At 47.6% G+C, this 27,886-nt stretch overlaps 2 protein-coding genes and 1 gene segment (V, D, J or C); all 3 read right to left on the reverse strand.

The window, feature by feature from the left end:
- LOC113875134 (immunoglobulin lambda-1 light chain-like) overlaps window positions 1-10,229 on the reverse strand; it is a 29,620-nt gene extending 19,391 nt beyond the window's left edge. The window contains exons 1-3 of the mRNA XM_027513545.1: window positions 10,160-10,229; window positions 9,368-9,430; window positions 8,722-8,998 (exon numbers count right to left, since the gene is read on the reverse strand). Of these exons, the coding sequence (XP_027369346.1) occupies window positions 8,722-8,998; window positions 9,368-9,430; window positions 10,160-10,229 (410 nt within the window). The remainder of the gene's footprint in view (window positions 1-8,721; window positions 8,999-9,367; window positions 9,431-10,159) is intronic.
- Window positions 1-27,886, reverse strand: part of LOC113907274 (immunoglobulin lambda-1 light chain-like) — a 320,444-nt gene that overhangs the window by 32,007 nt on the left and 260,551 nt on the right. The window lies entirely within an intron of this gene.
- LOC113907281 lies at window positions 12,396-13,294 on the reverse strand. The segment is given in 2 exon segments: window positions 12,396-13,069; window positions 13,208-13,294. Coding segments are annotated over 2 exon segments (426 nt in total).

Below are 27,886 nucleotides of genomic sequence, written 5' to 3' on the forward strand. Positions count from 1 at the left end.
GCTTAAGGTGAGTCACATCAGTGCATGTCAGAGCCTGACTTCACTTACTATTTCAATGCTTTATTCATCCAGATTGGGGGGTGGGGTGGGCAGGAGCTTAATTTCAATTCTAAAACCTATTGCACTAAATATTTCTCTCTCTTTTTTCTTTTTTAAATTTGGCCATGTCTTGTGACTTGTGGGATCTTAGTTCCCCGACCAGGGATTGAACCGCAGAGTCCTAACCACTGGATTTCCAGGGAGGTCCCAAAATATTATTTACCTTGATGACTGAGTCTGGGGACACTTCCTGTGCCAGCAGCGCCTGCCTCTCCTGGCCAGGTGGGTTTATATTAATATCTGGTGGGTAGCACTTATTTCCAGGTCCTTTCCAAAGGTTTGGACCGACACCCAGGAGGCGCACTCTGGCAAGAGGAGACCCTACTTTGGCAGGTGGTGGTTTTGTAGCAGCTTCTGCTCCCTTAACTGTTGCTCCGGCAACTATCAGCTCGGTGAGTCCTACTGGGACCCCGGGACGGTGGTTCAGACGGACGCATTCTCACATCCTTGTTCCTTGCATGGGAAATGCTTCGCCCGATGGCTAACGATGCCAAGGTGATTTATATTTGATTCTTACTTCATTATTTCTAAACGCCAAACACTTAAACACCCTGACATTTATTTCTCACTATCCGTGACAGCCAACAGTATCTGTTGCTAATTCAAGAATGATAAGTAGCCTGGTGACTTATCTTGTTTTTAAAGAGCTTTTATAAACGTAGGTAAAGGAACATAGAAGATCTACATAATTTTAATGCTGATTTCACTAGACAGACACATCGTTTAATTTTCAGTGATTTTATGATATTCCTCAAAATGCACACTAATACGTTTGTTTGTACTGACGCAGTGGGAAGGCTTCTAACAGAACTTGGTCGGAATGGGACGTTTGGCAGGGAGGACTAGCTTTGCTAGTTAGATCACAAGATTAGACTCTTCCATCGATTAAACAATTCAAGTCAGCAGCCTCAATTTGGGAGGAAGCATATACTGAAAGCAGCAGTCGTTTTTGGCTCCAGGGACAAGGGTGGGAGGTGGTTTCAGGCTGGTTCAAGTGAACTACATTTATTGTGAACCTTATTTCTATTATTAGTGCGTCAGCTCCGCCGCAGATCTCAGGCGTTAGATCTTAGAGGTTGGGGACCCTTGACTTAGAGCGCATGATAAGATGCAAGCATTTTCCTCATGAGATACCGGATTGGCGAAGATGCATGAAATTGACTCGTGCGGGCATGCCAAGTCGTGTCCCACCCTTGCGACCCCGCTAACTGTAGCCCGCCAGGCTTTTCTGTCCATGAGATTTTCCAGGCAAGAATACTGGAGTGGGTTGCCATTTCCTCCTCCAAGGGATCTTCCCAACCCAGGGATGGAACCGATGTCTCTTGTCTTGTCTGCACTGGCAGTTGGGTTCTTTACCAACTGTGCCACCTGGGAAGCACTGAGATGACAGATATTTAAAATTTCCTCAGTCTTTAAAACTACATCTTCTACAAGGGGCCTCTAAAGTGAAGATTTAAGCAGGAAGCTCTGCTCAAGCTTTCTTGGTGTTCACCCCTGAAACGGAGAAAGTGAACAAGTGACCGGGTGACGCCTCTCAGCAGCTGGTTTCTTGAAACGCTGCCTCTGGGGTGGGGCCAGCTGGCGGGGTTTCCCCCAGTGGATGGGACAGTGAACCCTCCTCTCTGACGGTCTGGAGGTGCATCAAAGGGGCCCCTCTCGAATCCTCTTGAGGTCAGAGGCTGTCCAGTGCTTTGTGATCTGCAAAATCAGAAGAGTATGAACTGAAGCTGTCAGCTGACAGATAGTTCAGAGAAACAACTTCTGACCATCCAGCACGAATCATTTCTGGCACCTAACCAGGAAGGAGTTCATAGCAGGGAGGGACACTCTACTGCAAAACTCCTGTTTGTGGAACTGAAGTTTCCCCAGGTTTATTGTAGAAACGAAAGCCAGAACAGCATTGTTGTGGACCTACTTCATTCTAGAGGCAAAGAAAGAAAGAAGGAAAGCGAAGTCGCTCAGTCGTGTCTGACTCTTTGGGACCCCGTGGACTGTAGCCTACCAGGCTCCTCCAGGCCAGAACACTGGAGTGCGTAGCTGTTCCCTTCTCCAGGGGAGCTTCCCAACCCAGGGATCAAACCCAGGTCTCCTGCATTGTGGGCAGGTTCTTTATCAACTGAGCCACAGGGGAAGCCCCTAGAGGTAAAAGTAAATTATACTAATTGATGGATCCATGAATCAACACTAGTTGATAATTATTCATAAGGATTTCAGGACGTCCCTGGTGGTACAGCGGATAAGCATCTGCCTGCCAGTGTGGAGCTGATCCCTGGTCGGGGAAGGGCCCACCTGCCACAGAGCAGCAAAGCCCACATGCTACAACCACTGAGCCTGAGTGCCTAGGGGCTGTGCTCCACGACAAGACACGATTCCACAGTGAGAAGCCGGAGAGTAGCCCCGCTGGTCACGGTTAGAGAAAGCCCACCCGGCAACAAAGACCCAGGGCAACCAAAAATTAAAAATAAGTAAATAAACTGTAAAAAAAAAAAGATTTCAATACATTTATGTTGTTTGAGTCAAACTCTGCTACTAATAGTTAGGGTAATAATTCAAGGTAGGAGAAAAATCACGGTGCCACTGAACATTTTTAAATGAATGTACATTGTTCTGACAGAGATGTATGGCAGGATACTGAACGAGATTCTTGGGTATGAAAATACACGAGCCTGAGTCCATCTGCTACATCTGCATCTCTACTCCTGCCCTGGAAATAGGTTCATCTGTGCTAGTTTTCGAGATTCCACACGTATGCATTAATGCATGATATTTGTTTTTCTTTCTGACTTACTTCACTCTGGGTGACAGGATCTAGGTCGACCCACATCTCTACCAATGACCCTGTCTCGTTCCTTTCGGTGGGTGAGTACACTACATTGTACGTATGTACCACATCTTTAAAAAAATATTAAATTTTTCTCTTTCTTTTTCGTTTTCTAAATGATGAAAGCATACCAACACACTTAGAGGAGACTTGGAAAATACAGAACAAGTTTACATCTACTTCCACTATATGTTACAATTATTTTTTTAAGTGGATAAATTAAGACTTTTAGTTGGAGTTTCAACATCGAGCTCTCAAAACTTAATAGAATGAATATACAGAGAAGTAGAAGGATAGTGCAGACCTAAAAAGCACTATGAACCAATTCAACATAATTGAGATTTATACAATTTTCCCACAACAGTAGAATCCAAATTCTATTCAATTTCCCATAGACTATGAACTAGGAGACAATGGAACATATCCAGGGACACAAAACAAGGTCCAAAAGTTTAATGGGTTAAAGGTACTGAAATCACACAGAGCCTGTTCTCTAATTACTGTGGAAATACGTTAGAAGTCAATATCAGAAGGTATTTGGAAATAACCCACACATTTTGTACTGCAATGTGACATTTATCAAGAGAGAGCTTTGAGTTCACCGTTGAAACCCTCAATAAAATCAGAAGACTGAAAAAAACACAGAGGGTGATTGCAGAGAAGAAAACACTTAAATGAGAAGTTGATATCAAAATGAGCAATTGATAGCAAAGATACTTAAAAAAACAATCTCATGTATTTGGACATGAAATGTCCACTGTTAAATGATGGGTGTACCTAAGAAGCCATAGTGAGGAAAGTTAGAGAATATTTATAACAGAAGGAAAATGACAAGAGAAGTTGCCAGAAGTTGTTGCAAGCAGCTGAAGCTGCTCCGTGCATCACGTCTTCTTTACTCGTTCTCTGTCTGTGGGCATTGAGGCTGCCTCCACGTCTTGGCTATTGTCAACAGAGCAGGTTTGGAGGCACCGAGGGGAAGGGGAGGGTGGGGTGGGTGGGAGAGGAGGCCTGACGCATATGCACCGCCTTGGATGAACAGGTAGCTGGTGGGAGCCTGCTGTAAAGCACAGGAGCTCAGCGTGGTGCTCTGTGACGCCCAGGAGAGTGGGACGGGGAGAGGTGGGAGGGAGGCTCCAGAGGGAGGGGATATACGGATCGCCTTTGCCTTTTGCTAAGTTGCTTCGGTCGCGTGCAGCTCTTTGTGACCCTATGGACTGTAGCGGGTCAAGCTCCTCTGTCCATGGGATTCTCAAGGCAAGAATACTAGAGTCAGTTGCCATGCCCTCCTCAGGACAGTTCAGTTCAGTTCAGTTCAGTTCACTTGCTCAGTCGTGTCCGACTCTTTGCGACCCCATGAATCGCAGCACGCCAGGCCTCCCTGTCCATCACCAACTCCCAGACTTCACTCACACTCATGTCCATTGAGTCGGTGATGCCATCCAGCCATCTCATCCTCTGTCGTCCCCTTCTTCTCCTGCCCCCAATCCCTCCCAGCATCAGGGTCTTTTTCAATAAGTAAACTCTTCGCATGAGGTGGCCAAAGTATTGGAGTTTCAGCTTCAGCATCACTCCTTCCAATGAACACCCAAGACTGATCTCCTTTAGGATGGACTGGTTGGATCTCTTGGCAGTCCAAGGGACTCTCAAGAGTCTTCTCCAACACCACAGTTCAAAAGCATCAATTCTTCAGCGCTCATCTTTCTTCATAGTCCAACTCTCACATCCATACATGACCACTGGAAAAACCATAGCCTTGACTAGACGGACCTTTGTTGGCAAAGTAATGTCTTTGCTTTTCAGTATGCTATAACTTATTGGAGAAGGCAATGGCACCCCACTCCAGTACTCTTGCCTGGAAAATCCCATGGACAGAGGAGCCTGGTGGGCTGCAGCCTATGGGGTCGCTGAGGGTTGGACACGACTGTGTGACTTCACTTTCAGTTTTCACTTTCATGCATGGGAGAAGGAAATGGCAACCCACTCCAGTGTTCTTACCTGGAGAATCCCAGGGACAGGGGAGCCTGGTGGGCTGCCGTCTATGGGGTTGTACAGAGTTGGACACGACTGAAGTGACTTAGCAGCAGCATGCTATAACTTTCCTTCAAGGAGTAACCTTCTTTTAATTTCATGGCTGCAGTCACCATCTGCAGTGATTTTGGAGCCCAAAAAAATAAAGTCTGACACTGTTTCCACTGTTTCCCCATCTATTTCCCATGAAGTGATGGGACCAGATGCCATGATCTTCTGAATGTTGAGCTTTAAGCCAACTTTTTCACTCTCCTCTTTCACTTTCATCAAGAGGCTTTTTAGTTCCTCTTTCACTTTCTGCCATAAGGGTGGTGTCATTTGCATATCTGAGGTTATTGATATTTCTCCCAGCAATCTTGATTCCAGCTTGCGCTTCTTCCAGCCCAGCGTTTCTCATGATGTACCCCGCATGTAATTTAAATAAGCAGGGTGACAATATACAGCCTTGACGTACTCCTTTTCCTATTTGGAACCAGTCTGTTCCATGTCCAATTCTAAGTGTTGCTTCCTGACCTGCATACAGGTTTCTCAAGAGGTAGGTCAGGTGGTCTGGTATTCCCATCTCTTTCAGAATTTTCCAGTTTATTGTGATCCACACACTCAAAGGCTTTGGCATAGTCAATAAAGTAGAAATAGATGTTTTTCTGGAACTCTCTTGCTTTTTCGATGATCCAGCAGATGTTGGCAATTTGATCTCTGGTTCCTCTGCCTTTTCTAAAACCAGCTTGAACATCTGGAAGTTCATTGTTCATATATTGTTGAAGCCTGGCTTGGAGAAAGCCTGGCTTGGAGAATTTTGAGCATTACTTTGCTAGCGTGTGGGATGAGTGCAATTGTGCAGTAGTTTGAGCATTCTTTGGCATTGCCTTTCTTTGGGATTGGAATGAAAACTGACCTTTTCCAGTCCTATGGCCACTGCTGAGTTTTCCCAATTTGCTGGCATATTGAGTGCAGCACTTTCATAGCATCATCTTTCAGGATTTGAAATCGCTCCACTGGAATTCCATAACCTCCACTAGCTTTGTTTGTAGTGATGCTTCCTAAGGCCCACTTGACTTCACATTCCAGGATGTCTGGCTCTAGATGAGTGATCACACCATCGTGATTATCTGGGTCATGAAACTCTTTTTTGTACAGTTCTTCTGTGTATTCTTGCCACCTCTTCTTAATATCTTCTGCTTCTGTTAGGTCCATACCATTTCTATCTTTTATCGAGCCCATCTTTGCATGAAATGTCCCCTTGGTATCTCTAATTTTCTTGAAGAGATCTTTAGTCTCCCATTCTGTTGTTTTCCTCTATTTCTTTGCATTGATCGCTGAGGAAGGCTTTCTTATCTCTCCTTGCTGTTTTTTGGAACTGTACATTCAGATGCTTATATCTTTCCTTTTCTCCTTTGCTTTTTGCTTCTCTTCTTTTCACAGCTATTTGTAAGGCCTCCTCAGACAGTCATTTTGCTTTTTTGCATTTCTTTTCCATGGGGATGGTCTTGATCCCTGTCTCCTGTACAATGTCATGAACCTCTGTCCATAGTTCATCAGGCACTCTGTCTATCAGATCTAGTCCCTTAAATCTATTTCTCACTTCCACTGTATAATCATAAGGGATTTGATTTAGGTCATACCTGAATGGTCTAGTGGTTTTCCCCACTTTCTTCCATTTAAGCCTGAATTTGGCAATAAGGAGTTCATGATCTGAGCCACAGTCAGCTCCTGGTCTTGTTTTTGCTGACTGTATAGAGCTTCTCCATCTTTGGCTGCAAAGAATATAGTCAATCTGATTTCGGTGTTGACCATCTGGTGATGTCCATGTGTAGAGTCTTCTGTTGTGTTGTTGGAAGAGGGTGTTCACTATGACCAGTGCGTTCTCTTGGCAAAACTCTATTAGACTTTGCCCTGCTTCATTCCGTACTCCAAGGCCAAATTTGCCTGTTACTCCAGGCGTTTCTTGACTTCCTACTTTTGCATTCCAGTCCCCTATAATGCAAGGGACATCTTTTTTGGGTGTTAGTTCTAAAAGGTCTTGTAGGTCTTCATAGAACCGTTCAACTTCAGCTTCTTCAGTGTTACGGGTTGGGGCATAGACTTGGATTACTGTGATATTGAATGGTTTGCCTTGGGAACGAACAGAGATCATTCTTTCGTTTTTGAGATTGCATCCAAATACTGCATTTCGGACTCTCTTGTTGACCATGATGGCTACTCCATTTCTTCTGAGGGATTCCTGCCCGCAGTAGTAGATATAATGGTCATCTGAGTTAAATTCACCCATTCCAGTCCCTTTTAGTTTGCTGATTCCTAGAATGTCGACATTCACTCTTGCCATCTCTTGTTTGACCACTTCCAATTTGCCTTGATTCTTGGACTTAACATTCCAGGTTCCTATGCAATATTGCTCTTTACATCATTGGCCCTTGCTTCTATCACCAGTCACATCCACAACTGGGTATTGTTTTTGCTTTGGCTCCATCCCTTCATTCTTTCTGGAGTTATTTCTCCACTGATCTCCAGTAGCATATTGGGCACCTACTGACCTGGGGAGTTCCTCTTTCAGTATCCTATCATTTTGCCTTTTCATACTGTTCATGGGGCTCTCAAGGCAAGAATACTGAAGTGGTTTGCCTTTCCCTTCTCCAGTGGACCACATTCCATCAGACCTCTTCACCATGACCCGCCCATCTTGGTTGGCCCCATGGGCACATGACCCGCCCATCTTGGTTGGCCCCATGGGCATGGCTTAGTTTCACTGAGTTAGACCAGGCTGTGGTCCGTGTGATCACATTGGCTAGTTTCTGTGATTATGGTTTCAGTGTGTCTGCCCTCTGATGCCCTCTCGCAACACCTACCATCTTACTTGGGTTTCTCTTACCTTGGACGAGGGGTATCTCCTCACGGCCGCCCCTCCTGACCTTGAACGTGGAGTAGCTCCTCTCGGCCCTCCTGCACCCACGCAGCCGCCCCTCCTCAGGACATGTATAACTAATTCACATTGTTGTACAACAGAAACCAATTCAAATTCAACATTGTAACGCAAATATATTCCAATAAAAAAAAAAAAAAAAGAAAATACACGAGCAGACCAAAGGCAGTAAGACATGTGGAATGAAAACGCGTCTAAGGAGTAGGGAAGATGGACGTTAGAGAAGAATATTTAAGGAGAGTGGTTAGCAAGCCATGATAACTTTTAGCTTCTGAGGAATGTACATAAAGGAGCGGTGTGAATATTTTGCAGAAGTTCTGATGAAAATGTTCGGATGTCAGGTTGCAAAGGGGCAGGCGTCCTGGGGAGCGCGGTTCTCCGAGGGTTTGGGGTGACGGTGTGGGGGCCGGGCTGCAGTCCCACCTCCTGCCCTCCAGGGAGGCCCCGGGTCTCAGTGCTGGACGATCCGGTAGGCTGACCAGAATGGCTGCCTGACTCAGCGGCCACCAGCGACTGACGGTTTCCTGCCTGTTTCTGGAATCTTCCCACCAGTCCTGAGAGAAGCTGAGCATGGACAGGGGACACGGCTGTCCTAGGACTCAGGACAGCCTAACCCTAACCCTAACCCCTAACCCTCTGGCTCAAGGGTGCTGATATGCCCCCAGGACTTGGAACCAATGCCCACTTGCCGCTGCTCAGCAAGATGAACAGAGGCCCTGAGCACAGAGGGCACCGGGCCTCAGCGGGACCTGCAGCTGCTCCGAGGAGGCTGGGCCGCGCGGGCCAGGCAGGGGGTTTGCATCTCCCTTCCCGTCTGCCTGTGTCACTGTGAGGATTGTTACTGCTGCTGTCCCACAGCTGACAGTAATAGTCGGCCTCATCCTTGGCCCGGGCCCCGCTGATGGTCAGGGTGGCCATGTTCCCTGAGTTGGCGCCAGAGAACTGGTCAGGGACCCCCGTGGGTCGGTTATCGTCACCATAGGTGACCAGCGCACGGGCCTGGCCTGGCTTCTGCTGGTGCCACTCAACATTTTCACCTCCAACGCTGGGCCCCCCACACGTGATCCTGGCCGTCTGTCCTGGGGACATCGATGCCGGGGGTGACTGAGTCAGCTCGTAGGAGGACACAGCGCCTGCAGGAGAGGAAAGGAGAGGTAGCTGGACGTGAAGAACCTAGGAACAGAAGCCCCCTGCCTGATGCAGATTAAGTGCCAAAGATTCTCTGGCCCCCAGGGACACCCTCCCCTCAGTCTCAGCACCCCCGGCTCATGTGCCTGGTGGATGGAGTCTCTGAGTAAAGGAGACCCCCCTTTCCCTGGCAGGCACAGCCCTCAGGGCTGACCTAGCAGTGAGCACAGAGGGGGATTTCAGCCCCTCCAGCTGCCCACCCTGCAGCAGCCCCAGGAGCCTCCTGCCCTCACGGGCAGATCCCACTGAGCTCAGAGTCAGGGCCAGGCCTGTCCCCGAGTTCTGGGCTGGGGTGGGTGGACCCTGGGGCTCACCTGTGCAGTGAGCCAGGAGGCCGAGGAGGAGGGGGTCCAGGCCATGGTGGAGGCGCCCTGAGTCTGCTCGCCAAACCCAGGCTGGGCAGGGCTCCTCCCAGGCCTGTCTTATCCCCTTGCTGCTGGGGATACAAATCAGTCCGAGCCAGGGTCGGGGGGTGGGGTGGGGGCTGCCTGCAGCCGTGGTCGGAGAGGCTCAGCCCAGGGCTACAGCGGTTGAGAGCGGGGGGAACGTCCCTCACACTCCCCTCAGCCCGGGGCTGCTCCTGCACCTGCTGGTCTCAGGGTCTGGGGGGACAGCTCCACCCCAATCTGGGTCCTTGCCCCACTCCTGGGAGAGAAGCCCTTCTCACTGAGGGCTCAGAGGTGGAGACTGTATTTTCCAGGAAACCTGAGTCCTTTGCACCAAAGGATCCTGGGCCCTGCCATGAACACGGCCAGAGTCACGGTGGAGACGTCAGGGTTTCCTGGAAGCCAAGTCCTTCCTCTGCTCCATCCTGGTTCAGGGGAAGGACCTTAATTTCACCCAGGACTTTGAAGTGTCTCATCCTTCACTGTTTTTGGGTGCAGTTCACATGTGGGTCTGGTTCTAGCTCCACCTCTAGAACTTTTAAGGGAAGGTTCTTCTGACCCTCGAGGGCCCCTGGACGGTGACCCTCACCAGGCCCACACCACAGGTGATGCACGCAGCCCAGACACAGCTCCCGAGGGACAGAGCCATGCTTAACACTGCTCCGCTGCCAAGAGCACGGGGCGTTCTTAAAGGTCCCCTGAGGTCCTGTAAGTGTCCACCCTTGGCCATGAGGTTCTGGGCAGCCGGTGGGTGCTGGGCCTCAGTATTCCTGTGTGTGGTCTGGGCCATCGACCGATCATGTGCTCAAAGGAATGACTAAGTGTAAGACAGAATACTGGCTGTAAATTATAGAAACACCTCACGTGAAATACATGCATACTGAACACTTGTTTCTTTGCCTGCATCGGGTGGCATGCAGGATCTTATTTGCAGCCTGTGGGATGTAGTTTCCTGAGCAGGGATTGAACCCAGGCCCCATGCACTGGGAGCTCAGAGTCTAGCCACTGGCCCACCAGGGAAGTCCAGGAAATACATTTTTTAAAGTTGCCTTCAGTTACTGGGGAAATGCAGGAATACAAATAGTTTTTCTAATTAAGACAAATAAATCTCTTGGCTCTGTGTTCCTGGAGCGGACAAGAGAGAACACTGTTGGCCCCAGCCCCCTGGGGAGAGATGGGGAAGGTGGAGCTTGTCCTCCAGGAAGGACAGAGGCTGTCAATGCAAGCGAAGAGGGTGGAGTCTGTGCATCCTGAGAGGGCGACACCACAGAAAGCCGGCCCCTGTCCTCAGGTGGGAGGTGTGGGTATCCAGCCCCTGCATGGGCACCTGATGCCCAGGTTGCCTCATCTCCAGGTGCAGTGTTGAGCGACTCTCTGCTGCCCCCTGGTGGCCACTCTGCACCGACTGCTGATGAGGCCAGGAAGTCATCTGTCCAGGTGGTCATTCCCTGGGCCTTGACTGTCGGTCCCATGGGAGGAGCTACTGCTCTCTTCATGCCCTCAAAGTGCCTCAGAGTCAAGCTTTAGGGTCTCAGGTTACCTGTGAAATGATGAGCAGGCCTGTTTGGAGAAGGAGGCTCAGGGTTCCCCGTGAGGCGTCTCTGTGTTGCCACGTTTATGACATTAGGTCTCCAAAACACGAACGGTGTTTCTATATGATTTACTCTTATTTAATTTCATCACCAAATGTTTTATAACTCTCTGTAAACAGGTCTTTTCTCTTCTAAGTTAAATTAATTCCTTGGTATTATTGTTAATGGAATTGTTTGTTGGTGCATCAAAACCCAGACGATTTTTGCATCTGAATCTTGAGCCCTGACGCATTTCTGGATTCATTATGAGCTCTAGGAATTTTTGTGGACTTTAGAAATTTGTCTATATTGTATTATGCGCCCAGAGAATAGAGACGCTTTGATTTCTTCCTACCAGTTTAGACGGCCGTTATTTCTTTCTCTTGTTCTGTCGCTGTGACTAGAATTTCCAGGACAGAGTTCAATGGCAGTGGGGAAAGCTTTCAGTCTTTCTCATGGAGTGTGATGTATGCTGTGGGTTTTTCATAAATGCCCTTCATTGGGTTGAGATATATTCTTTCTACACAGAATTTTCTGGTGTTTTGTTTCTTTTTTTTCCTTTGGTCATGAAAAGATGTTCGATATTGCCAAATCTTTTTCTGCACCATTTGTGAGATTTAATGTCTTTTCTCTTTAATTTGTTTCCGTGGTATACTCATGACTGATTGTCTTAGGCTGAACCACACTTGCATTCCTGGGGTGAATGTTACTTGGACTTTTGATACATTTTTTGTTGATTAAGTTGGCTAATATCTTAAAAGATTTTTTCTTGTATATTTATAAGGCATTTGGGGCTTCACTTTCTTTTCTTGTAATGTCTTTATTGATAAGCGTAATTCCAACTTTATGGAATAAACTAGAGAGTATCCTTTCTCCTCTACTGTTTGAAAGATTTTGATAAAGATTAGTGTGTAATTCCTCTTTCAATGGTTGGTATAATTACCGTCTGTCCTCCCTGTTGGCTCAGACGTCAAATATCTGCCTGTTAGGCAGCAGACCCCATGCACAGGAGGCGACTCGGGTTCCATTTCTGGCTCGGGAAGATCCCATGGTGAAGAAAATGGCTACCACCTCCAGTATTCTTGCCTGCGAAATCCCATGGACAGAGGAGCCTGGCGGGCTGCAGTCCCTGGGTTGCAAAGAGTCAGACATGACCTTGCAACTAAACAATAGTAAGAATTAGTTAGCAAACCAAGACATGAGTGTAATGCCTCCCTGCTAAGAAATGCACCCGGAGACGGCCAGTCACAAACAGCCGGCAGTCTTTGCAGCTCCCTGCCCCTGACCTCTGGCCATCACACGAATTCCTTGCTTTGCTTCCACTTCTTTCCAGCTCCTGATGGTGGAGGAGCGCTCCTGAGACCTTCCCATTTGTTGCTAACCATTCAAATGTATTTTTATTCAACTAAAACCCCACATAATAAAAAATGCCAAGCTTTTCTTTTAAAAATAAAATTAAAAAAACCTACCACATTGGACATATGTCTTTGCCTGACTTTAAATGAGACCTGAGTTCTACATTTCACACCACTGTCAAGAAAACACCATGGAGCCTGGTCCTGGGAGCCCTAAATCCATTCCTGACCCCCCTGTGCAGAGCCTGCCCAAGGGCCAGGAGAAGGGGCTGCCCTGGGAGGCTCAGCTCTGGGGAAACCGGGCCAGGCCTGTCCCTGTGGTGTTCACAGTCCTCCCGGGGCTGGAGGAGAGCGTGAGCAGGACGGGAGGGTTTGTGTCTCACTTCCCCATCTGTCTGTGTCACTGTGAACACCACTGATATCAGCTGACTGACAATAATAGTCGGCCTCGTCTTCGGCCTGGGCCCCGCGAATGGTCAGGGTGGCCGTGGTGTCTGATTTGGAGCCAGAGAACCGGTCAGGGATCCCTGAGGCCAGGTTGTCATCTGCATAAATGACCAGCACAGGGGCCTGGCCCGGCTTCTGCTGGTACCAGTGGGCACTAAGCAATTCTAAGTCGTCTCCCTGGCAGGTGATGCTGGCTGTCTGTCCCAAGGACACGGACACCGCAGGCGGCTGAGTCAGCTGAGAAGAAGCCAGGTGACCTAGAAGAGAGGAGAGGAAGGGGAGTGTGAGGAACAGGGTCTTCTCCCTGCGGCCCCCACCCCTGTAGCAGCCCCTGTGCTGAGCTTAAGACCAGCCTGAGCCCTGGTCACTTGGGGGCCGAGGCTGGGGGGCCGCACCTGCGCAGAGAGTGAGGAGGGGCAGCAGGAGAGGGGTCCAGGCCATGGTGAACGCGCCCCAAGCTCTGCCTCTGAGCCCGCAGCAGCGCTGGGCTCTCCGAGCCCCTTTATTCCCTCTCAGAGCTTTGCGGGGGCAGTGAGGGTTTGGGTTTATGCAAATTCACCCCCGGGGGCCCCTCACTCAGAGGCGGGGTCACCACACCATCAGCCCTGTCTGTCCCCAGCTTCCTCCTCGGCTTCTCACGTCTGCACATCAGACTTGTCCTCAGGGACTGAGGTCACTGTCACCTTCCCTGTGTCTGACCATATGACCACTGTCCCAAGCCCCCCGGCCTGTGGTCTCTCCTGGGCTGTCCCAGAGGTGCCCTCAGCCTGGCAGCATCCTGGCCATGGGCTGAGGCATGGACGGTGCCCCTTGCCCTGGGTGTTCTGTGTGTCCTGAGGGCATGGCCTGTCCAGTCCTGACTTCCTGCCAAGTGCTGCTCCTTGGACACCTGTGGACCCGCAGGGCTGGTTCCCCCTGAAGCCCCCCTTGGGCAGCCCAGCCTCTGACCTGCTGCTCCTGGCTGCGCTTTGCTGCCCCCTGCTGGCTACCCCATGTGCTGCCTCTAGTAGAGCTCTGATTTCTCGGCATGACTGTAATTACTGTCTTCAGTTCAGTTTAGTCGCTCAGTCCTGTCCTACTCTTTGCGACCCCACAGACTATACAGTCCATGGAATTCTCCAGGACAGAATACTGGAGTGGGTAGCCTTTCCCTTCTCCAGGGGACCTTCCCGACCCAGGAATCGAATCTCCTACATTGCAGGCAGATTCTTTACCAACTGAGCTATCCTGAGCATGAGTGTAATTATTCTCTTCAGTTCTGTTCAGTCCCTCAGACTTGTCCGACTCTTTTCGACCTCATGGACTGCAGCACGTCAGGCCTCTCTGTCCATCACCAACTCCCAGAGTTTACTCAAACTCATGTCCATAGAGTCAGTGAGGCCATCCAACCATCTCATCCTCTGGCATCCCCTTCTCCTCCCGCCTTCAGTCTTCCCCAGTATCAGGGTCTTTTTCAATGAGTCAGTTCTTCGCATCAGGTAGCTAAAGTATTGCAGTTTCAGCTTCAGCATCAGTCCTTCCAATGAATATTCAGGACTGATTTCCTTTAGGATGGACTGGTTGGATCTCCTTGCAGTTTAAGGGACTCTCAAGAGTCTTCTCCAACAGCACAGTTCAAAAGCATTGATTCTTTGGCGCTCAGCTTTCTGTATAGTCCAGCTCTCACACCCATATGTGAATACTGGAAAAACCAAAGCTTTGACTAGACGGACCTTTGTTGGCAAATTAATGTCTCTGCTTTTTAATATGCTGTCTAGGTTGGTCTTAAATTTTCTTCCAAAGAGCAAACGTCATTTAAATTCATGGCTGCAGTCACCATCTGCAGTGATTTTGGAGCCCCCAAAATTAAAGTTTGTCACTGTTTCCATTTTTTCCCCATCTATTTGCCATGAAGTGATGGGACCAGATGCCATGATCTTCATTTTCTGAATGTTGAGCTTTAAGCCAACTTTTCACTCTCTTACTTTCATCAAGAGGCTGTTTAGTTCTTCTTCGCTTTCTTCCATAAGGGTGATGTCATCTGCATATCTGAGGTTATTGATATTTTCCCCAGCAATCTTGATTCCAGCTTCTGCTTCACCCAGCCCAGCATTTTTCACGATGTACTCTACATAGAAGTTAAATAAGCAGGGTGACAATATACAGCCTTGATGTACTCCTTTCCCTATTTGGAACCAGTCTGTTGTTCCATGTCGTGTTCTAACTGTTCCTTCCTGACCTGCATACAGATTTCTCAAGAGGTAGGTCAGGTGATCTGGTATTTCCTTCTCTTTAAGAATTTTCCACAGTTTGTGGTGATCCACACAGTCAAAGGCTTTGGCATAATCAATAATGCAGAAGTAGATGCATTTCTGGAACTCTCTTGCTTTTTCGATGATCCAGCGGATGTTGGCAGTTTGATCTCTGGTTCCTCTGCCTTTTCTAAACCCAGCTTGAACATCTGGAAGTTCACAGTTCACATATTGCTGAAGCCTGGCTTGGAGAATTTTGAGCATTACTTTACTAGCGTGTGAGACGAGTGCAATTGTGCGGTAGTTTGAGCATTCTTTGGCATTGCCTTTCTTTGGGATTGGAATGAAAACTGACCTGTTCCAGGCCTGTGGCCACTGCTGAGTTTTCCAAATTTGCTGGCGTATTGAGTGCATCACTTTAACAGCATCATCTTTTAGGATTTGAAATAGCTCAACTGGAATTCTATCACTTTAGCTAATTCCATTCATTAGCTTTGTTTGTAGTGATGCTTCCTAAGGCCCCCCTGGCTTTATCTTCCTGGATGTCTGGCTCTGGTGAGTGATCACACCGCTGTGATTATCTGGGTCATGAAGGTCTTTTTGTATAGTTCTTCTTAGGAACAGATATTATGATCTCCATCCTTGCATCTCGTTATATCTAGAGAAGCACTGACTCCCTTCATGGTGACGTCAGATCCTCATGACTAACAAATGGCCTTTTGTAAGATGAGTGCCTCATGGTATTGAGCTCCCCCGTCACCAAGACCTTATGACTGACCTCCCCCACTGCCCCAGGTGCCTCTCGAAGCGTCTGAGATGCCGCCTCCCAGGCTGCACTCCTCATTTTGCCCCCAATAAAACTTAACTTGCAGCTCTCCAGCTGTGCATCTGTGTTTAGTTGACAGTACAAATATAATGGAAAATTTAAATTAAATATAATCTATGGGGAGAAATCCAAACATCTTATGAGGGAGAGAGAGGGAGAGAAAGGAAAGAAGAAGAAGCAGGAGGAGGAGGAGAGTAGAGAAACAGGGGGAGGGCGGCAGGGAGACAGAGGGGAGGACACCGAGGGGAAAGGGAGGAAGGCGAGTGCAGTGAGAGAGAGGCCAGAGTTCATCAGAGTCTGGACTCGCAGCCCAATCCCACGGGTGTGTCCCGAAGCAGGGGAGAGCCTGAGCCAGGCGGAGACAGAGCTGTGTCTCCAGTCCTCGTGGCCGTGACCTGGAGCTGTGTGGTCAGCCCCCCTGACCCCAGCCTGGCCCTGCTGGTGGTCGGGGGCAGTGATCCTGGACACAGTGTCTGAGCGTCTGTCTGAAATCCCTGTGGAGGCGCCACTCAGGACGGACCTCGCCTGGCCCCACCTGGATCTGCAGGTCCAGGCCCGAGTGGGGCTTCCTGCCTGGAACTGAGCAGCTGGAGGGGCGTCTGCACCCCAGCAGTGGAGCGGCCCCAGGGGCGCTCAGAGCTGCCGGGGGGACACAGAGCTTGTCTGAGACCCAGGGCTCGTCTCCGAGGGGTCCCCTAAGGTGTCTTCTGGCCAGGGTCAGAGCCGGGATGAGCACATGGTCTGAGTCAGACTTTCAGAGCTGGTGGCTGCATCCCTGGGGACAGAGGGCTGGGTCCTAACCTGGGGGTCAGAGGGCAGGACGGGAGCCCAGCTGACCCCTGGGGACTGGCCTCCTCTGTGGTCTCCCCTGGGCAGTCACAGCTTCCCCGGACGTGGACTCTGAGGAGGACAGCTGGGGCCTGGCTGTCAGGAGGGGGTTCGAGAGGCCACACTCAGGGGAGGAGACCCTGGCCTGCTTGGGTTGTGACTGAGTTTTTGGGGTCCTCTAGGAGACTCTGGCCCTGCAGGCCCTGCAAGGTCATCTCTAGTGGAGCAGGACTCCACAAGATTGATGAACTGAATCCTCTAGGAGAGGTGTGGTTGTGAGGGGGCAGCATTCTAGAACCAACAGCGTGTGCAGGTAGCTGGCACCGGGTCTAGTGGCGGCGGGCAGGGCACTCAGGGCCGACTAGGGGTCTGGGGGATTCAATGGTGCCCACAGCACTGGGTCTTCCATCAGAATCCCAGACTTCACAAGGCAGTTTCGGGGATTAGGTCAGGACGTGAGGGCCACAGAGAGGTGGTGATGGCCTAGACAAGTCCTTCACAGAGAGAGCTCCAGGGGCCATGATAAGATGGATGGGTCTGTATTGTCAGTTTCCCCACATCAACACCGTGGTCCCGCCAGCCCATAATGCTCTGTGGATGCCCCTGTGCAGAGCCTACCTGGAGGCCCGGGAGGCGGGGCCGCCTGGGGGCTCAGCTCCGGGGTAACCGGGCCAGGCCTGTCCCTGCTGTGTCCACAGTCCTCCCGGGGTTGGAGGAGAGTGTGAGCAGGACAGGAGGGTTTGTGTCTCACTTCCCTGTCTGTCTGTGTCACTGTGAACATTGTAACTGCCACTGTCCCACGACAGACAGTAATAGTCGGCTTCATCCTCGGCACGGACCCCACTGATGGTCAAGATGGCTGTTTTGCCGGAGCTGGAGCCAGAGAACTGGTCAGGGATCCCTGAGCGCCGCTTACTGTCTTTATAAATGACCAGCTTAGGGGCCTGGCCCGGCTTCTGCTGGTACCACTGAGTATATTGTTCATCCAGCAGCTCCCCCGAGCAGGTGATCTTGGCCGTCTGTCCCAAGGCCACTGACACTGAAGTCAACTGTGTCAGTTCATAGGAGACCACGGAGCCTGGAAGAGAGGAGGGAGAGGGGATGAGAAGGAAGGACTCCTTCCCCAAGTGAGAAGGGCGCCTCCCTGAGGTTGTGTCTGGGCTGAGCTCTGGGTTTGAGGCAGGCTCAGTCCTGAGTGCTGGGGGACCAGGGCCGGGGTGCAGTGCTGGGGGGCCGCACCTGTGCAGAGAGTGAGGAGGGGCAGCAGGAGAGGGGTCCAGGCCATGGTGGACGTGCCCCGAGCTCTGCCTCTGAGCCCGCAGCAGTGCTGGGCTCTCTGAGACCCTTTATTCCCTCTCAGAGCTTTGCAGGGGCCAGTGAGGGTTTGGGTTTATGCAAATTCACCCCCGGGGGCCCCTCACTCAGAGGCGGGGTCACCACACCATCAGCCCTGTCTGTCCCCAGCTTCCTCCTCGGCTTCTCACGTCTGCACATCAGACTTGTCCTCAGGGACTGAGGTCACTGTCACCTTCCCTGTGTCTGACCACATGACCACTGTCCCAAGCCCCCCTGCCTGTGGTCCTGGGCTCCCCAGTGGGGCGGTCAGCTTGGCAGCGTCCTGGCCGTGGACTGCGGCATGGTGTCCTGGGGTTCACTGTGTATGTGACCCTCAGAGGTGGTCACTAGTTCTGAGGGGATGGCCTGTCCAGTCCTGACTTCCTGCCAAGCGCTGCTCCCTGGACACCTGTGGACGCACAGGGCTGGTTCCCCTGAAGCCCCGCTTGGGCAGCCCAGCCTCTGACCTGCTGCTCCTGGCCGCGCTCTGCTGCCCCCTGCTGGCTACCCCATGTGCTGCCTCTAGCAGAGCTGTGATTTCTCAGCATAACTGATTACTGTCTCCAGTACTTTCATGTCCCTGTGACGGGCTGAGTTAGCATTTCTCACACTAGAGAACCACAGTCCTCCTGTGTAAAGTGATCACACTCCTCTCTGTGGGACTTTTGTAAAAGATTCTGCAGCCAGGAGTCATGGGTGGTCTTAGCTGAGAAATGCTGGATCAGAGAGACCTGATAACCGATGTGAAGAGGGGAACCTGGAAGATCTTCAGTTCAGTTCATTTCAGTCATTCAGTTGTGTCCGACTGTTTGGGATCCCATGGACTGCCACACGCCAGTCCTCCCTGTCCATCACCAACTTCTGAAGCTTGTTCAAACTCATGTCCATCAAGTTGGAGATGCCTTTCAACCATCTCATCCTCTGTCATCCCCTTCTCCTCCCGCCTTCAATCTTCCCTAGCATTAGGGTCTTTTCCGTGAGTCAGTTCTTCGCATCAGGTGGCCAAGTTTTGGAGTTTCAGTTTCAGCATCAGTCCTTTCAATGAATAGTAAGGACTGATTTCCTTTAGGATGGACTGGTTTGATATCCTTGCAGTTCAAGGGACTCTCAAGAGTCTTCTCCAACACTGCAGTTAAAAGCCATCAATTCTTCGGTGCTCAGCTTTCTTTTTGGTACAACTCTCACATTCATACATGACTACCGAAAATACATTAGTCGTGTAGAACCAGTTTGGGGCTTCCCACGTGGCTCTAGTGGTAAAGAATATGCCTGCCAACTCAGAAGATGTAAGAGATGCGGTTCAATCTCTGGGTCGGGAAGATCCCCTGGAGAAGGGCATGACAACCCACTCCAGTATTTTTGCCTGGAGAATCCCATGGACAGAGAAGCCTGGTGGACTGCAGTCCATGGAGTCTCACAGAGTCAGACACGACTGAAGCAACTTAGCTACTTGGGAAAGAGCATGCACGAAGCTGTCTAAAAAACAGGTCAAGAAGTCTTGTGTTTTGAAGGTTTACTGAGAAAGTTGATGCACTGCTCCAACACTTCCTCTCAGTTGAAAAGATCAGAAGCGTTAGATCAAATGGTGGTCAATACCTTGGATGCGCTCCAACAGGTTATATCTGCAGATGGAAATGAAGGCAGTTTATGGGGTAACTGGAGGACAAGATGAGATCATACACTTGGAACACTGTCTGGCATCAAAGGCGTGTACAGTAAACATTAGCTGTTATTAGCAAAATAAATTCAGCTTGAATCACCCAAATCAGATGGCATTCTTAAAGCCACTGAGCGGTAAAATCAGGGGTGTGCAGCCAAAACGTACATTTTGACTCATTATGATTTCCATGTCACAAGACTAGAAAGTCACTTTCTCCTCAGCAGAAGAGAAGGTAGAACATTTTAACCTTTTTTTGGAGTGTCAAGGGAATTTTGTTTACACTGTAAAGTCAGTGAAAATATTGAAGCTTTTCATTTGTGGAAAATATTAAATATGTAAAATTGAAATTTTAAAATTTATTCCTGGGTAGTTTTGTTTTTCCAGTAGTCATGCATGGATGTGAGAGTTGGACTATAAAGAAAGCTGAGCGCTGAAGAATTAATGCTTTTGAACTGTGGCACTGGAGAAGACTCTTGAGAGTCCCTTGGTCTGCAAGGAGATCAAACCAGTCCATCCTAAAGGAAATCAGTCCTGAATATTCACTGGAAGGACTGATGCTGAAGCTGAAACTCCAATACTTTGGCCACCTGATGTGAAGAACTGACTCATATGAAAAGACTCAGATGCTGGGAAAGATTGAAGGTGGGAGGAGAAGGGGACGACAGAGGATGAGATGGCTGAATGGCATCACCGACTCGATGGACATGAGTCTGAATAAGCTCTGGGAGTTGTTGATGGACAGGGAGGCCTGGAGTGCTGCAGTCCATGGGATTGCAAAGAGTTGGACATGACTGAGTGACTGAACTGAACTGAGTTTGGTAACAGATATGAGAATTATATAATTTAAATCTAAACTCTTGGTATTTCTTTCTTTGGCGGTTCCAAAAGAGCTGTACCTTCTGTTAACTATATAAATCCTTTTTGAGAATTACTAAATTGATAATGTTCACAAGTTATCCAATTTCTCATTACTCTTAGTTGTCAGTATAAGAAATCCCATTTGATTTATCATGTTATAGTATCTGCAACTCTAATAGTTCAGTTCTGACAAATTTTTATTTTATTTAAAAATATTGGCATACAGTAAAATTTCAAACAATATACAATTCTCCCTTTCAGTTTAAAAAACAAAACAAAACAAAAGTAATATTAGTTAAAAAAATCCGCGAAGAATCCAAGCATTTAAAATTGCATCACATTTCTATGCTAGACAAGCTGATATAAAGTTATAATTAATAAAGGATTGGACTATTAAACTCTTTACATATGAGGTAACATGGCTCTCTAGCAAAACATTTAAAAATATGTTGTGGGTAAATTATTGTTGTCCTTAAAGAAATAAAAAGACATAAGCGTAAGCAATTGGTTGATATAGTCCACTGAGAATTTCAAAAGCCATTTGACAAAGTTTTACACGAGCTAATTTCAAAATCTAGTCAGGCTGAGGTGAAGAGTCTTTTTTATCTTATAAAGGCTCTAGAGATAAGAAGCAAATAATATAAATTAATTCTCTGAATACAAATGGGTGAATAAGAGAGTTCTGTAAAGACTGCATGAATTAATAAATAACTTGGAATAGAGACAACAAAGCAAAATATTTATATTTGGAGATGATACTAAGTCATTTTGAGTAGCTAAGAATAGACTCCTGAAAGATCTGATTTATCTCTGAGAATAAATAGAAAAATTGTCAATGATGGACAAGGATAAGCCATTGTATTTGTCTACTAAAAGAATCCAAGCCAGGGAAATGGAATTCTAGTTTCTGGTAATGGAGGAATAGCTCTTACTGGGCCAAATATCCTTCAACAAACAACAGTGAATTCTGGAGAAAATACGACAACCACCTAAAGGCACTGGAGAACAGAGAGAGCGGAAACTTGACAGCAGCCCAGCTTGCAAGGACGGCGAGGCATGGACTAAGCTTCTCATTTTTCTCAATTTGTTTACCTGAGAGCAAACCCCAATTTATGCCGGATGGGGTGGCTCAAACTTGGCCAGAAAAGTCATAGTCTTAGAGGCGTGAGTAATCAGAGGACAAGTTTCAGGGGGACCACAGAAGCTAGAAATTGAAGAGCAAGTCTCAGAAAGGAGAGAGCCATGGAGGAGACTATATTCTGCACACCACTTTTGCTTAAATCTCTGTCTGATTCTTGAACTACATAGGTATGTGGAAGACTCCAAGCAGCCTAATTAAGTCTAGAAGAAATAAACTAGGTTTCTACTGTTTCATCTACTGGATGAGATGGTTGGATGGCACCCCTGACTCAATGGACATGAGTTTGAGTAAACTCCGGAGGTTGGTGATGGACAGGGAGGCCTAGCGTGCTGCAGTCCATGGGGTTGCAAAGAGTTGGACACGACTGAGCGACCGAACTGAAGTTAACTGCACTAATGCTTCAGGCAACACAAAGAGTTTATCACTAGAGTTCTGTCAGGAAAATTGTCTGATAAAAAAGTTCAGTATTCTCAAGAGGGACATAAGAGAAACCAAAACCTGTATACCATATCATTAGCAATGTCCAGGGTATAAACCAAAATTACCAGGAATGTGAAGAAATAAGAACATGTGGCCAATGTTCAAATAAAAGGCAATCAATGGAGACAGACTCAGAGATAACCGATTTAATGAAATTACCAAAGATTTTAAAACAGCTTTTTAACTATACTTGATCCTATAAAGGAAAATATGCTCAAGTGAATAGAGAATGCCAGAGAGAAATAGAAAATGTTGAAAATAACCAAAGTAAGTCATAGAACTGAAATATCAACATCTAAAATAAAACATCCACTGGATAGTCTTAACAAGAGACTGCAGACGACAGAAGAAAGTGCTGGTAAACGTAAAGGCAGTTTCATATAAATTAGACAATCTGAGGAATTGTATGTTGACTGTAAAAACTCCTTTACATCATAAAGGCACACAGAGTTTAAAAGTAAAAAGATGGGAAAAGGCTATAAAATACAAAACCGATCATAGAAAACCTAAGTATCTATGTTCATGTCTAACAAAACAAACTTCAGAGCAAGGAGTATTATCAAGGATAAAGTTCACAATTATTAATGAGCTAAGTTCAAGATGACAAATTCTCAACGTATATGCATATAATAACAAAAATCTAAACAAAACACTTGAAGCAAAAATTGGTAGAATTACAAGGGGACACTGACGAGTCTACAGTGTACAGAAACTATAACAATTCTTACTTGTTAATCAACAGCACAAATAAAAAGTTGGTAGTGCCATAGGAGACTAGGAGCACATCCAACTTGACCTGACATTCGCAGAGCACTTTACCAACATCGGCAGGATGCAGATTTTTTCTAGTGCCTATGAAACACTCACTAAACTAGACCATATTCTGGGATTTAAAAAGAATTCTCAGTGACTTTTTGGTTTTTTGGCTATGCTACATGGCTAAGAGTATCTCAGTTCCCCAGCTAGGGACTGAACCTAGATTGGCAGTGGAAGAGCAGAATCCTAATCACTAGGCCACCAGGGAACTCCCTCAGCAACTTAAAAAAACTGAATAATAAAAATTATGTCTGCCACAATGAATTTAAACTAGAAATCAACAACAGGAAGATGAGGAAGCTATCTGACAATGTTCTCAAATATTTAAAAATTAAAAAACATACTTCTAAATTGGCTTCCTTGGAGGCTCAGATGGTAAAGGATCTGCCTACTAGGTAGGAGACCCAGATTTGAGCCCTGGCTTGGGAAGACGCCCTGGAGAAAGGAATGGCCACCCACTTCAGTAATCTTGCCTGGAGAATCCCCTGGACAGAGGAACCTTGCAAGCTACCATGGGATTGCAAAGAGTCAGAAGTGACTGAGCAACCAGCACTTTCACTTCTAAATAACCTCTGTGCTATGGTTTGAATGTTTGTGTCCCCTGAGATTCATGTGTTGAAAACCTAATGTCCCAGGTGTATTTAGGAGGTGAAGCCTTTGGGAGGTGATTGCCGCTGCTAAGTCGCTTCAGTTGTGTCCGACTCTGTGCGACCCCATAGACGGCAGCCCACCAGGCTCCCCCGTCCCTGGGATTCTCCAGGCAAGAACACTGGAGTGGGTTGCCATTTCCTTCTCCAATGCATGAAAGCAAAAAGTGAAAGTGAAGTCGCGCAGTCGTTTCCGACTCTTCAAGACCCCATGGACTGCAGCCCACCAGGCTCCTCCGTCCATGGGATTTTCCAGGCAAGAGTACTGGAGTGGGGTGCCATTGTGATTAGGTGGTGATTGATTAACGGGGCCCTTATGCAAGTGGCCTCAGAGAGCTTCTTCGCCCCTCCAGCTATGTGAGGACACAGTGCTAAGTTGACAGCGTGCAACCTGCACGGAAGGGGACCTTCATCAGGACCAACTCTTGGGCCACATGATCTCAGACTTCCAGCCTCCAGAATTTAGGGATAAATTTCTGTTGTTGACGAGCAACCTAGGCTGGGGCAGTTTGTTGTAGCTGCCCAAACAGACGAAGACACGCTGGGTTAAAGAAGGAATCTGAAAGCAAATTAGAAAATAATGTGTCAGCTGTATGAAAATGAAAACACAACGTGTAAAGTTAATGAGATGCAGCTAAGCACGTGCCAAGAGAAAAATACACAGCATGGAGTGCTTTTATTACAAAAAAGGAAGACCTTAAACTAGTGAAGCTACAGAAGTTAAACCCAGAGTAATTAAAAGGATCTTCCCGACCCAGGAACTGAATAAAGGACAGAAACGCTATGGACCTCACAGAAGCAGATGATATTAAGGAGAGGCGGCAGGAATACACAGAAGAACTGTACAAAAAGAGCTTCATGACCCAGATAATCACGATGGTGTGATCACTGACCTAGAGCCAGACATCCTGGAATGTGAAGACAAGTGGGCCTTAGGAAGCATCACTATGAACAAAGCTAGTGGAGGTGATGGAATTCCAGTGGAGCTATTTCAAATCCTGAAAGATGATGCTGTGAAAGTGCTGCACTCAATATGCCAGCACATTTGAAAAACTCAGCAGTGGCCACGGGACTGGAAAAGGTCAGTTTCCATTCCAATCCCAAAGAAAGGCAATGCCAAAGAATGCTCAAACTACCGCACAATTGCACTCATCTCACATGCTAGCAAAGTAATGCTCAAAATTCTCCAAGCCAGGCTTCAGCAATACGTGAACCGTGAACTTCCTGATGTTCAAGCTGGTTTTAGAAAAGGCAGAGGAACCAGAGATCAAATGGCCAACATCCGCTGGATCATCGAAAAAGTGAGAATTCCAGAAAAACATATGTTTCTGCTTTATTGACTATGTCAAAACCTTTGACTGTGTGGATCACAATAAACTGTGGAAAATTCTGAAAGAGATGGGCATACCAGACTACCTGACCTGCCTCTTGAGAAATCTGTATGCAGGTCAGGAAGCAACAGTTAGAACTGGACATGGAAAAACAGACTGGTTCCAAATAGGAAAAGGAGTACGTCAAGACTGTATATTGTCACCCTGCTTATTTAACTTCTATGCAAAGTACATCATGAGAAACACTGGGCTGGAGGAAGCACAAGCTGGAAGCAAGATTGCCGGGAGAAATATCAATAACCTCAGATATGCAGATGACACCACCCTTATGGCAGAAAGTAAAGAAGAACTAAAGAGCCTCTTGATGAAAGTGAAAGAGGAGAGTGAAAAAGTTGGCTTAAAGCTCATTATTTAGAAAACTAAGATCATGGAGGTCCCATCACTTCATGGCAGATAGATGGAGAAACAGTGGAAACAGTGGCTGACTTTATTTGGGGGGGCTCCAAAATCACTGCAGATGGTGACTGCAGCCATGAAATTAAAAGACGTTTACTCCTTGGAAAGAAAGTTATGACCATCTTAGACAGCATGTTAAAAAGCAGAGACATTAATTTGCCAACAAAGGTCCGTGAAGTCAAGGTTATGGTTTTTCTAGTGGTCATGTATGGATGTGAGAGCTGGACCATAAAGAAAGCTGAATGCCAAAGAATTGATGCTTTTGAACTGTGGTGTTGGAGAAGGCTCTTGAGAGTCCCTTGGACTGCAAGGAGCTCCAACTAGTCAATCCTAAAGGAAATCAGTCCTGAATATTCATTGGAAGGACTGATGCTGAAGCTGAAACTCCAATACTTTGGCCACCTGATGCGAAGAACTGACTCATTGGAAAAGACCCTGATGCTGGGAAAGATTGAAGGCAGGAGGAGAAGGGGACGACAGAGGATGAGATGGTTGGATGGCATCACCGACTCGATGGACGTGAGTTTGAGTGAACTCCGGTAGCTAGAGATGGACAAGGAGGCCTGGTGTGCTACAGTCCATGGGGTCGCAAAGGGTCGGTCACGACTGAGCAACTGAACTGAACTGAGTAGCTTGATACTTCTTTTAAGGAATTTGTCCATTTCATCTAACTTGTGAAATATATTGGATCTAAAGTTGTTAATAATTGTTACTTATTGTCCTTTTGATGACTATGGGGTTTTCTTTATGATAATTTTACTTATTTACTTCTTCGTTTTTGGCCGTGCTGGGTCTTTGTTGCAGCATGGGCTTTTTCCTGCTTGAGGAGAGCGGGGGCTGCTCTCCAGGTTCAGCGCGCGGGTTTCCCACGGCAGTGGCCTCTCGTGGAGCCAGGCTCTCGGACGCACAGGCTTCAGTAGCTGTGGAACACAGGCTTCGTTGCTCTGCAGCACGTGAGATCTTCCGGGACCAGAGAAGTCTCTTCCCGCACCAGGGAAGTCTCCTGCGTGGGCAGGTGGATTCTTTACCACTAAATCACCAGAGAAAATCCTTCTCTTTCATTCTTGATATTGGTCTTCTTCTCCTTCTCCCTCTCGCTTTCTCTCTCTCTCTCATTTTGCTTGAACTATATGAACAGAGAACGATGAGAACAGTTTCTCAAACTTGGAACAGTTAACATTTTGGGCTAAATGATTCTTTTTTGTGTGGAGTTGGCCTATGAATAGAGGATATTAGCAGCATCATTTAACCTTTACTCACTACATACCTGTAGCAACTACATCCTCTCCATTTGTGTCAATCAAAACTGTCTCCGGACATGGACAAGTGTCCCCTGGGATGGGTGGAATGACCTTTTGTTAAGAACCACTGGGTCAGAGATTCATAGATTTTTGTCTTGTTGACTTTTTAAAAATACATCTTGTTTTTTATTTTATTGGTTTCTGCTCTTATCTTTATGATTACCTTCCTTTTACTTGGGGCTTCCCTGATAGATTTTCCCTTCTGGCTCAGCTGGTAAAGAATCTGCCTGCAATGCAGGAGACCTGGGTTCAGTCCCTGGGTTGGGAGGATCCCCTGGAGAGGAGAAGGGCTACCCACCCCAGTATTCTGGCCTGGAGGATTCCATGGAGTGTATAGTCCATGGGGTCGCAGAGTCGGACATGACTGAGTGACTTTCACACACACATATGTCCCTGGTAGCTCAGCTAGTAAAGAATCCCACCCGCAATGCAGGAGACCCCGGTCCAATTCCTGGGTCCGGAAGATTCCCTTTTGTTTACTCCATAAGATCTTATCTGGGGACAAAACTAACAGCTATGCCAGACCTTCTGGACATCAGGGAACGTGAGGGGTGTGGACTGGACAGATGTGTGTGTTCTCCCAAACACAAACATACATCTGTATACATGTACATGGAGAGAGGGGGAGGGAGGCTGTGAGTCTCCAGGGGACCGTGCAACCATGTGACATTCATGGAGGCGTTTGCGGGTGATCACTACACAGTTTCTTCTTCTGGTTTCTTGGTCAATTGACTTCACAATTCCAATTCCTATACTTCATTTTAGACTGAGGGAATTTTACACTATTGTAAGACATATGTATACATGAGTTATGTTCAGCGCCATGAGGGCTCATTTTGTGTGTCCACTTTGCCTGGAAACAAAGTTGGACTGATTTACTTCTAGGGGTGCCTGGGGGTGTTTCTGGAGGACAGGAGCATTTGAACCCAAGGGCTCGGTGAAGCATGAGCCTCTCTGCAGGTGGACCCAGGAGGAACGCAAGGCCGAGGAAGGCAGACTCTCCTCCTCCCTAACCCGAGGTCTCTGCTCAGAAAAGGGACAATATAATGACTAGAAGAAAAGAAAGAACATCAGCTGTGGGAGGTTTGTTCTCTGGAGCAGATTCACACGTTGAGGCTCATGTGCAGGAATTCTAGGTGAAACAGAGCAGTCACCCATGTGTGT

This window comes from Bos indicus x Bos taurus, chromosome 17, assembly GCF_003369695.1.
Source record: "Bos indicus x Bos taurus breed Angus x Brahman F1 hybrid chromosome 17, Bos_hybrid_MaternalHap_v2.0, whole genome shotgun sequence".
In the NCBI taxonomy this organism is placed as follows: Eukaryota; Metazoa; Chordata; class Mammalia; order Artiodactyla; family Bovidae; genus Bos; species Bos indicus x Bos taurus.